At 43.7% G+C, this 12,236-nt stretch overlaps 1 protein-coding gene across 2 annotated transcripts in view; it reads left to right on the plus strand.

Annotated features, from left to right (window-relative positions):
• The window catches only part of LOC144155934 (L-seryl-tRNA(Sec) kinase-like), a 30,786-nt gene that overhangs the window by 12,240 nt on the left and 6,310 nt on the right, over window positions 1-12,236 (plus strand). For both annotated transcript variants that reach the window (XM_077687656.1, XM_077687657.1), the window contains exon 4: window positions 5,812-5,972. In XM_077687656.1, the coding sequence (XP_077543782.1) occupies window positions 5,812-5,972 (161 nt within the window). The remainder of the gene's footprint in view (window positions 1-5,811; window positions 5,973-12,236) is intronic.

Below are 12,236 nucleotides of genomic sequence, written 5' to 3' on the forward strand. Positions count from 1 at the left end.
CCTCCCTTGGTGTCCTATTTCCCTCCTGGCATGCCTAACTCTTGAATTCAAGGCCTTCATACACGGGGGTGTTCTGCGAGCTCGCACTCCGCAACGCGACGGAGAGTCGCTGCTCAGAACAAACTAGGGAAGATTCGTGGGTGAAACTGCAGGCCTGGCTGCTTTAGTATACCTCCATGCAACTAGGGCCGCCAGAAACCAGTGCACTGACGACATCGGACTTCGCCCCACCTCTACATGTTGCGAATTTACTTGGAATTTGCTGCTGTGGCAACGTTTGTGCGGCAAAACAATCTATTGCCACAGCTACAAAAACTGGTCGTTTTGCCGCACGGGCGGTGCCACAGCAGCAAATTTGCAGGTAAATTCGCACCATGTAGAATGGGCTCTCTGCATTAATGTACATTTTGTTGCCAGTGGCACTTTTGTTGCCCTGATCAAAATATAATCTTGCTTTTTTCACCACAACTGTACATTATAACATATTTTTTGTGTGCATGATTTTAATGCTATTATCCACTGTACAAGCTACTCCTACGCAATATATTGGCATAAAAAGCAGAGTTGTTAAGATTTGTCCCTAACCGTCAAATGTGTTCAAAAGTGAAAAAAAAAAAAAGAAAAAATTCTTGGAATACAAAGCGACAATAAAATAAAACGTTCATCCACAAGTTGTTCGCGCTTTTCATTTGTTAAATGTCTACTCTTTGCTTGATTAGTTTTTCGATGAATTAGTTCTTTACTTCTATGTTTTTTGCTCCCATGTTTGTTAAGCATATATGTTTATATTTGTTCTGCATTTCCATATTTCTTTAAGTGCTATTTCTTCTTATGCAGACAAAACAGAAAATTGTAAGCAGTGCTACCAATTCTTTCACAATTCTCAGAACGCGCAAATAAATTTTTTCAGGAAATATTTTATTTTCCTTGTTCTTGACAGTTAATAGTTATGTATTTTCAGTTGATAGTCATAAATTTTAGTTAATAGTTGCAGTTAATAGTTGTGTATATTATCAGTTAATAGTTATGTATCCGTTATTCACATTTTAATCCCTTAAAAAATCATATGGAGGAGATCGAGGTGCAATCTGAGCCCTCCCTCCTCCCCCCCCCCCCCTTCCCCGAACAGCTCCTTGCCAGTTGAATCTTAGCAGTACTGGCAACCTCTTGTGGCCAAAGGGCATGTTTGTGCCCCCTTTATAGGTAATTTGAAATTGGGGGTAACAGATCTCTTGAATATTATTGTGCCAGGTTATTTGTATTTTCTCATCATGAAACTTGTACTAAACAAACGGGGACCCAGAAAGATACACATGGATGAGCACTCTTTCAACTGGCTTTATTTATTTGGAAATAAAACTCAAATGCTTTATTAAACTCCTCAAAAAAATCAAAAGCACATGAAGTACTCTGGAACAGATACGAGGACAGCAGCGACATCTCTTCTTCTAACAAAGCCAGGAATGGGTGACTCACAAACATTTTTGTCCTAGGACATGTAAAATGCTTCTACAGTCTCCCTCGAAGTTTGATTGTAATGTTTGAACATGACGGCTGCGTTTTCAAATCTTAAAGGGGCACTGACACAAAAATTTTGCATCTCGTTTTTTTTTGTTGCGATAAGTAGGTAGTGACCTACTTATAACCTGTAGAAACCTCATTTGCTTCAGCGTGCGACGGTTGTTTAATTAGAGGCATTTTCAATGCGGCCAGTCGCAGTTTCGGTTTCAGCGAGTGCCGCGAAACGATGGATTTTGTGTGAACAAAGCTGGCCACGTGACCGTCGGAGGGATATCACAGAGCAGAGCCGCCGTAGCACTGTCGAATCCGCATCGACGGCAGTTTCTGCGAATGCCCCCACGTACTGATCTCGTGAGGCGCTTAATTAAAAAGCGACCGTGGATGTGACGCAGGCGCTGCGAGTGCAAATGCTACCGCGGCTAAAGAACGACGCGCGACGCTCGAGACGGTGGGTGGCAAGACGCGCGCTGGGAGCAGCCGGCCGGTCTGCCTACAGGTCCGCCTACAGATGTGTTCGGCTCAGCACTGCGGCGGATATTCGAGTGCCGCTCTCGTAAGCGGTGCAGATGATAATTTTTAATGCAACCCGCCATCGCATCATTAACTCCTTTCTCATGTAAGCCACCATGGTCGGGACTTGGGGACAATTTCGTGCAGCGGTAACAAGCTATCACTCGAGCTACCTGCGCCGGCCTGGGCCACTTCGCGGCCGTGGCCGCCGCCTGCACAGCGACCGTGCGGCTAGCTCAGTGGGCTTTTCGTGCCTCCGGCGGGTTTTCGCATCCAATGGTAATAAACAGTAATAGAAACAGAGTGCCTGGAATCGCTGTAGAACTTTGGTCGCGGCCAGCTGCCCGATGAGCTGACGAAATCACGGCGCCTCCGCCGCCAACGATCGGGTCGTTCGTTCTCGAGAGCAGAAGCTCCGCCCTCCGGCCCTCCGATTGGAGCGGCGAGCCGGGCGAGCCGGCGCAAAACGCCGGCAGTGCGGAAGCGGCAAACACAAACTCGTGACGTGTTTAGATGTTGTTTATTTACACAATCTCCTCGGGATGTCGATTGCGCGTGGTCCTCTGCTGGCTGCTCGGTTGCGTTTCGCACACTTTAAAATTGATTTTAAATATGTTCTAGGCTGTATTCGCCGCTGATATTTTGCAGATGATGTATATGTGTTCCCACCAATCTATCTCCGAAGTTATCTCGCCTTCAAAATGGCCAAGTGTCTGAACGGGTGTCCTTTCAAACTAGAAATACGTTCTCTTAATTAAAGGAGTTGCGTGTTTTGTACATTCCATAAACTGATGCTTGTGCCTAACAGTGCAGGTAAGAGGAAAAGGGCTGAAATTCACATCAGAAGCACCTGTTGACAAGATACAGTTCCTTGACGTCCAGTCGAAATTTCAGCCAGGTCACATTTGCTGATCCTACTGGCCGCAGTCTGGGGAGCATCTTCTGAGTTGCGCCTCTAACCATTGTAGGCTTGTTAAAAGTGGCATAGTGGTTGCGTGCTCTCGGTCTGCCTTGTTTAAATCCTGTTTTTACTCAGAAAATCAGGCATTCAGTCTACAGGTTTCCTATTTTCGGGATGCTTGCCATCCTTCAGCTGTGTTGCAGGCTTCATGTGGTAGGGTAATGAAATACCTTAATTAAGCATGAAAAGGAACCAAGAGCAGAAGAAGGAATGCAGAACAAAGAACATTTTAAGGTTTTGGTGGTTCCATATGTGCATGGCCTCCCATGGACTAAGGAAGGTGACAGAGAACTGTGCAGTAAAGATGGTGTTCTCTGCGAAAAACAAAATAGGTAGTGTTTGTGCTGGGGTGAAACAGAAATTTAAAGGCAAGAGTGAAGTTAACACTGACTTCACTGTTTGGCATGAGCATCAGTTTGTGGAATGTACAAAAAATGTACAAAAAATGTACAAAAAAATATCTATAAAGTGTGGACCCTTGTACGTTGGACAAACAGGCAAATGTGTTAATATAATATAACATGTCTAATTCGAAAAGATGCCCATTCACACACTTGGCCAGCTATTGTAATGCATGAGGATGCACACCAAGTTTGAATTGAAAACACAGTCTTTTTGTTCAAACTTTGAGGGAGAATGCAGAAGCACATCTCCTGGTGTAAAAATTATTTTGTGAGCCACCCATCCATATCTTTGTGAGATAAAGAAACGTTGCTGCTGTCCTCATGTCTCTAAATTGCAGAGTACTTCACATGTTTGCTATGTGTGTCATAGAGGGTTTACTGAGAAGATGTTGTGCAGTTCTGTGGAGTATTTGTGCTTTTTCCGTATAAATAAAACCTGTTGTTTGAGCGCTTGTCCATGTGTATCCTTCTGCATTCCTGTTTGCTTAGTCCAAGTTTTACAATGAATCAATTCCAACTAGGCTGGCTCACTATGATGATATTTGCGGCCAGCAATGAATTTTCACGAATCCCTGAATACCTCTTTCACCCGTAAATTTTAGAACTGAATCTTGCATATTAAGTTTGCTGATACAGACCTCTAAGACGCATTTTACAATTTTCAGGAATTTCACCTCTGTGACATTAAGTAAAACACATCCAAGAGTTTTCACAAATCCTCCAATCAAGCGCATGTTATTCTGGGGTGTCTTCTCTGGAAAAAAAGGGTGCACGTTAGAATCGAATAATTACTGTCAGTAAAAGCCAACTGCAGTGAAAATTTTAACCCCTTGAAAATGCTCTTTTTGTACAGCCTGACAAAAAAAGACTCGAAGTTGCAAAATATGATGCCTGAAATATGTGCCACTGCACTGTAAGCAGTCAGAGAAAGTGGGAACTTCTTAAACTGAAATTACTACAGCCAGGTGTAGGTGACATCTCAGCTGGCAAAGCAAGTGCTGCAAACAAAGCCAAACAGCCAGCTGCTTGGATGGAGGCATACGTACGCATGCGTCCTTACTGGGAGAAGCTCACGGAGCCAATCTTGGCCAGGTCTCTGGCCACCTATCCAACTGGCGATTGGGCCAGCTGGGGTGTCACGTCCACTACATGGCTGCCTGTGCACTATGTTGGCAAGTGCACCATCATCTGGTATTTAAGCACCTCTAAATGAGTATAACTAGGCACTGCAAGGGGCTACGAATAGTATCCGTGTTGCCTTTGTGGTACCTGCAGCACGTTCAGAATAAATTTGGCCGAGGTGAAATTTCGTTGCAGTTGGCATTTATTTGTTTTGGCAACCCATGGATGCTGTCACTCAACACAGGGCTTTTCATGAGAGCATTTCTTTTTTTTTTTCTAAAATGAAATCAGGCTGTACATGATTACACAAAATTTGTTGTTCATGTACAAATATTGTTCGAAGTCATAAAAGCAGAAGTATTCCAGTTATGTGGAGTTTTGAATTATGCAAAATACGTGAAGGACTTCAATGCAAAGTTCACACTTTACTGAGATTTAGCACATCTAGAAACCATGCCTGTAAATCAGATTTGTTTTTAAGCTGAATCGTAGTTGACGTTATCCAGAAAGAAATACCAAGTACCAGGCATTCTTAAAGCACAGGCACCTCAACAAGCATTGTTCTTGGTAACGCTGGAGAATTAAAATCTTTATTTGCAGATGCATACCATTACTCGGCTCTATAGTGCTGTTACAGGCACTTTATTTTGCTGTCAGACTTGGCTCGGGAAAGAACCTGAAGGGGGCTTGATGTGCCCCAGAACTGACACAACTTGTGAACTGCTAGAAAAAAGAGGAAGGGGTAACTGCATTGCTGCATCTGCCCTGTGGCTGCAGTGCTAGCTTTTCCAAACATTCTGAAATACGAGTTACTTTTAAGTGTAAACTCTCTAGAAGGTAGTTTACTGCTTATGAAGGTGATCATACTGTGATATTGAGTTGCAATTTACTTTCGAGTGCTGGTGTTCTTCCAGACTGTTGCTGGTGAGGTTGTGAATTATCTGGAGTATGGCCTAAAAATCCTTCTCAAGATAAACAAAAATACATGAATAATATGGATGATTGGTTTAGGGTCAGAAACCACAATTTCTAGTTTATTTAAACTTTTTTAGACTGAGTGAGTGTTAAGCAAAAGCCTTCCTTTTTTCTCCGCATGATTTAACTGTAGTTGCAAGAAAGAAGTACCCAGAACCCTTCTCTGTTTAATAGTTTCTACTTTTGCCATTTCTATTAATTCCACTCTGCTGTAGTGCTCGGTGGGGGGGCTGGGGAAATTTGAACTGGCCTTGGCTCAAGTTCAGTGTATTCTGAATTGCTAACTTTTGTTGTGCGAAATCTGCACTCCCCACACAGGGAAGAAGTGATGGCCCTTGTGGAGGCTGCGTCTAAGGAGCCCTGGTCCCCTGTGGAGACTGAGAGCAGCCCTCGGGAGCCGGTACCAGCTAGTCAGCTTCACATTTGGGACCTGGAACTCCGGGCCATTGTGTCCAAGTTTATTAACCAAGCACAAGCAGGTGAGGCAGCAAAAACATGTGGGTGCTTCTAAGGGAGCTCCTGGAGAAGGTTGAAATTACGCATAAAAAAATTCTCACCAAGTGCCCTTGACATGCACCTTGCAAAGTGAAGCTGGAGGGTGTACGTTATTACCTACATCTTTTGTAGCTTCACTGACCGCCATTTCTAGATTCTGACCTATTAGGGCTCAGTCCTCGTGCAGTTGGCTAGGGCTGCCTCCTGTGACAGGTGTTGGTTGATTGCACTCTGCCAACAGGGAAACAGTAGCCTGTAGTTATGACTCCAATTTTGGAAACCTAGGGTACCCGGTTTGATCCCCAGCGGTCGGCAGCTTCATTGGGCACACCGTTCTTTCCCCCTTAAAGGTTTAATGTGAAACCCTCTAGGCAGTTCGAGAAATCAGCAGTGCAGTCATGGTGTGTAATGCAGTGATTCCTGCACCTGGAACTGTTGCACATAGGTTCAGTTTCGATGTGTGGGCAACTTCTAAATTTTATTTCTTACCCTGCGGGTGATTTTGGCAGGCAAAATCATGACATGAAATGCCTGGTACCCTCGTATGTACACTTTTCATTCTGCAAAAGGCAGAATTAAAGCATGCCAAAATTGCATGCAAGTGCGCAACGTAAGACAAATTTACTGAAGATTGGTAATAGGTAGGGCTATGTGTTTTAATTCAAAGATTATATTTGAGCAAGAAATCAGTGGGCGGTTTTGCAAACCAAATTTATTTGTTAGCTCAAGCTCTTGAGTTTCTTGGGTGGTTTATTTCAATGATGGAGAATATAAACAGCACAAACAACATGGATGAAAGAAAAAGGGGAACAACACCATGGCACTGGTTTCAACTTGGACATTTGCCACCCTGGAGGGCGATGTATTCTTCCAGAAAAATGGTGCGTGCATTGGATCGTGCATAGCGCCATTCTGAGCGATTTGCACCTTGCTCAGGAAGATGGACTTTTAATGGGCTGCCTACCGTCAGTGTTAAAAATCTTCAGGTTTACAGACGACTGCCTTTTGCTTTTAGACTTTGACCAGAAGGATTTTAATCATTTAATGTCTCAGACACTTTCTACTTTTACTGTCTGCTTGACCCCTATTGTGCTAACTAGGAAAGTGCCCATTGATGGAAATATTAGATTTCTTGATATTGAGCTCATTCATTCACCTCAACACATGTGTTGGGTCTACAAGCCAACAGGACACAAGCCTTTACTGCCGTTTCGTTCAGCAAATTCTCTACTGGTAAAGCTGACTGTCATTAATCTGTGTTTATTTAACTTCCTTACAAAGTCGTGGTGTCACCATGTCCAGACCAGTTTTATAGAACAAGTTGATTGCTTGCTAGCCACAGGTTACCCTCTGATATTACCACTGCTATCCTCTGTTGCCAACTGCGTGCAGGGGAAGCTCAAAAAACCAAGGATCGACTGTTATGATTTTGTTGAAAAACCAATGAAACTTGCTGTGGTATCGTAAATTCACATGTCTCACAATTAACCTGGAAAAGATAGCCAGCTGCGCTAATATCAGAGTCCGTCAATGCTTTTCTGGTCATGAAACTCCCGCCCAAGTTTCATTTGGGGACAAAGGCTACCCCGAAGGGGGCCCCCGCAGATCAGAGGGCATCGGGCAGCCGCCGCTACACAGTGTGTGCAGCCACGTGCGGCAGAACCTGCGCCCATCTTTGGCGGCACTTTCTCGATAGAAATAGGTTGTTATAATTGTGCCCTCAGTCGTTGCTACAAAATGAAGCCGGCAGGAAAGTCTTATAATTGCAGCCCTGATGGGGAATCTGTATGTGGCAGAACGCACGCTCATAACTGCCGACTGATATCTGGGTTTGATTTCTCAGAAGTCCTCAGACTTTAGGGGTAGTTGGGTTCCGAGATGGTGTAAATTCTTTCCTGACCTTCGACAGCACTCTTCATAGCCTTGCCTAGCTGCAGCTCTCGACCTCGGAAATTGATTCCACAGCACGGTCATCGTAGCTCTGGAAACGCCACTGTTCGCTTCAGTAATTCACGCCCGACAAAAGCCTACATGGCTTGGCCGTGGGTGCTCCGTGCTTGCATGCCATAGGCGCCGAGGTTCCAGGCATTTTCTTTGAACATGCAATGAGGCGTATATAGTGAGTGCCATGCGGAACTAATTTCTGACACCTGCTAGGACTGAACCCCGTGCGAAAAGCAGGGGAGACCTACAGACGCGGTGCGAAAGGAAAAGTTTGTTTGCACGGGTGGACAATTTTTTTTTTCAGCTCCCTTCAGACTCAGCTTTTTCAATGCTTTCCTTTGACGTTTTATTGAGGTGCAGTGTGGTGTCATAGTGCGCTTTTTCAAAACGCTGAAAGCCTTGGCATATAAAACAAAGATTACTCTCACGAGCGTCTCTGGTTTCTGACGGAAATAAGTTGGTTGTAGAATTCAAGTTTAGAATGGGAACGGCAGTTGGAGCATTTTTTAATAATTCTCGTCTTTGTTCATTGCTCGTTAAGGGTGCACACTCACAGAAACTCATTCACAGCGAACGTTTATATATCCATTTTTACAAATTTGTTTTATGTATGATATTAACATAGTTGACATAGTTACAGGCATAAGGTGATGAGGCCTTTTATATAGCGAGGTTATTTCTGGCCTATAAACCCCCGAAACAAATGTCGTCCAGGTGATAAAAAAGGGGGAAAAAAAAAGTCCGCAAAACAAAAACACAGTTTTAAAAGCTCCTTGTACAGTGTACAGTCCGGCAATGTACAATAAGCAGCAAATGAAACGCGAACACGGAAATATGAATCAGAACACGCAAATAGTGCGATTTCTTTCCATACAAGTCAAAATGATGCGTGGCTTGGTTACAAAAACAGGCTGGAAATGTGTGTGTGTGTGTGTGTGTGTGTGTGTGTGTGTGTGTGTGTGTGTGTGTGAGAGAGAGAGAGAGAGAGAGAGAGAGAGAGAGAGAGAGAGAGAGAGAGAGAGAGAGAGAGAGAGAGAGAGAGAGAGAGAGAGAGAGAGAGAGAGAGAGAGAGAGAGAGAGAGAGAGAGAGAGAGAGAGAGAGAGAGAGAGAGAGAGACTTTTTATTAAAGAAGGAACTGCAGAGAGGTTTGCCAACATGCTTACTTCGACATGCTACTCTGCAGGAAGGGAAATGGGGAAAAGCTTTTTGAAATAGCGCGCCATTATTAAACCTCAATGAACAGTATTTTTCAATTTTGCGTGTCCTGATTCATATTTTCCTGTTCGTGTTTCATTTGCCACGTATTGTACCTGGTTATATACAAAGGAACTAACACGTTCCACCATCCCCCCCCCCTTCCCCCGCCCCACGGGAAAGAAAACAGAAAGAGAAGACAATGCCGCCAAAAAAAAGAGAAAGAAATCCCCAAAGCAGCTCTCACTGGCTTGGCGTCACCTTGACTCGCTGGGCATTATAAGCGAACCACTGTCCTCAAAGCTTTATTCTTTTCGCGAGCAAAAAAATGCTTTTCTGCTATCGTACCCACGAAATGCAGCACGCATCCTACAATTGCAGCAGTCGTTCATTTGCCAAGTAGTATTCTCTCTACAATGTCTGCGCACATATTGAAGCGCGATTTGTTTCCATTCACGACACTTCCGCCAAGCTGGTGTGATTTTTTTTTTTTTTTTTGTCATACGCGGACATGCAGTAAATAAAAGCTCAATTCGCAAACTTTTTTTGAGGAATGATATCTCGGGTGCAGCTCTACATCAGAAGGAGAGCGAGATAGCGACGCTTTGTCGCCGCTTGCGCTCTAGCCAGATTAGCAGGCAGGAACGCAGTAACAGCATGACCGTCCACACAAAATTTTTTGCCACTCACAAAATTCCAAGTCCATTTTAGAGGCACACGATAAGTAAAGCTAACGTGTATTGCTAACACCACGGCGAGCATCCGGTCCCTGCCGAACGCCCTCCGACCACTTCCTTGGCTGCCCTTTGATCAACGCCAGCGCCGTGGTACGGCCTCTGTGAGCAGCGTGCGAAGCTCTCCCATAGCGTTACAGCGGAATTTCATGACCAGAAAAGCATTGACAGACTCTGCTAATATCAAGGTTGTGTTCTCCGCACGTGAGGAGTTGGCTGCTCTTTGCAAGAAGGTCAATACAGCCTCTACCGACAAGCCCATGCACACAAAAAAGCATTACAGGCCTTTCATGAGGAGGAGGTGTTGTTTATTCCTGTGGCAAAGCATACATTGGACAGACCGAGTGCTGTTTGAATGAGTGCCTCAAAGAGCACGACTATATATGTAATGTGCGTAAAGTTGTGAGCGGGCATCTCGGCATTCATTGCTGGGACTGCAGTTGTGCACCAGAATTTTCAAGATGCAAGGTTTTGACTAAGAGAAAAACCAACTCACGCGTAAAATCATTGAAGTTCATGCAATCGCAAAGCTTAATCGCAGTTGTGTCAGTGTGCCAACAAGACTTGGGTGGTTTCAGATAAGATTGAACAAAGTGTGGCTGGTCAACCTCTTCAATTTGCCTGAAAATTTTGTATATCATTCCTTGATTATTTCAATGTCGTGATCTAGCAATATTTTTCCTGGAAAAAATTTTGTCTAACCGTCAAAAAATTTGGAACGCAACAAGATGGACCTCCGCTGCTACATGCCCATGCGCCTCGGCCAACTTTAGCGACGTCTAGCTACGAAAATATTTAGGAAGGTCAATTCGTAAATTTTATGCTCAATTTACACCTGGTGTACATTTATCTGAAAAAGTTTTGCTGCTGTCAAAGATATACATTTTTTGCAATAAAATGTCAAATTCTGCTTACAGCGCAATTTTGTTTGAACTTTGAGCCTAAATATTGCAAAAGTACTTAAATTACAACTTTCAAATTTTACTCACGTCTGCTCCTGATAGTTTTAAACAAACACACGGAATATTATAATTGTGTAATGTACGGTTAAGATGCCACGGGCACGCAAGTTTGAAGAAAAAGCTGAAAAACACAAATTTCAGGAGCTAGTACAAATTCTTTCTCAAATGAGAATTTACAATTTACAATACAAAGATTTATCTCAAATTCTCTCCAGATGTAGGGCTTTACATGTACTTGCATAATGATTAAAAACACATTGCATCATTTTGTTCTTGGAGCGCGTACAGCGCGAGAAAGGAGCCCTATTCGCCCTGCTCTCCACAACATACTGTAGTGATAGCGGCTTCCCTCAGATTTGCATAGATTATGTATGTTTTCTATATAAGACAAATTATCCCTTTATGAATACAATAAGCGAGAATGAAATAGAAAAATGGCATTTTTAATGTCCATGTTGGCACCATAACAACCGATCTGCGCCCAATTTACAAGTCCATTGTCGAGGGGGAAAAACAACAAAACTCTTGGGTGAGCCCCATATTTTAAAAAGGCGCTGTTTCAATTTTTGTGGATTTCTCCCAGTATGTTGACTGCTAAATTTGCTTTGGTTGGAAGTAAAAACACCTTGCAAGGTATTTATACCGGAGTATGTACAGCGCCACATTCCTATAAAGGTAGCACCGCCGGAACATGCTCTGGAAATGCGCGCAGGTGTTAACGAAAGGGAACGATGTCCTTCAGGTCGTTTTTTGAGCTTCGTCTGAATTTCTTGAAGCGCTGACACTCTTCCTTTTGATGTGCTATTTTGCCCTACTTAGCTAATCCATATCACCAACACACTGGATCCGTGCACACCGCAATTCTAAATGCGCTGTATTCGCTCTATAAAATCAAATATTTCACAAGAGGAGAAGTTGCACACATTTGTCTTTTTAGTTTGCCCGCGATACCGTGAGCTCACCTACACGTAGTGACCCCTCTTTTGCTTGCACGCACGCACACTCGTGAGGTGCTCAGAGTGATTGGGGACTGGAAATTGGGTGGCACAGGAATACTTCACAAATGATTAGCTGGAGTTCTCAACGCAAAGTCAGACAAAACATCATCTGGGGTGCACGCGATGCCGAGGAAACTTGTGAAGAAACACTTCAAGACAAAGTCAATTGGGGAAGAATTCCACTTGTACAAGCAACGCTGTCCTTGCTACAGCACTGGGCGAGCCAAGCTTAATGTCTTACTTCTTGCAACCTAGGTGAGTCAAATGTAATCGACAGCAAGAAATCTGCTCCTGCGGGTACAGTGCCAACTAGCACTTGTATGTTGCATACATGGGAAATACCAGGAACCTAACCATAGATGCCGGTGAGCTGAACTGTGCATTCATTTTTAGCATGCCATCAAATCAATACTGT

This window comes from Haemaphysalis longicornis, unplaced genomic scaffold, assembly GCF_048455015.1.
Source record: "Haemaphysalis longicornis isolate Haplotype H1 unplaced genomic scaffold, Haemaphysalis longicornis Haplotype H1 scaffold_1, whole genome shotgun sequence".
Lineage (NCBI taxonomy): Eukaryota > Metazoa > Arthropoda > Arachnida > Ixodida > Ixodidae > Haemaphysalis > Haemaphysalis longicornis.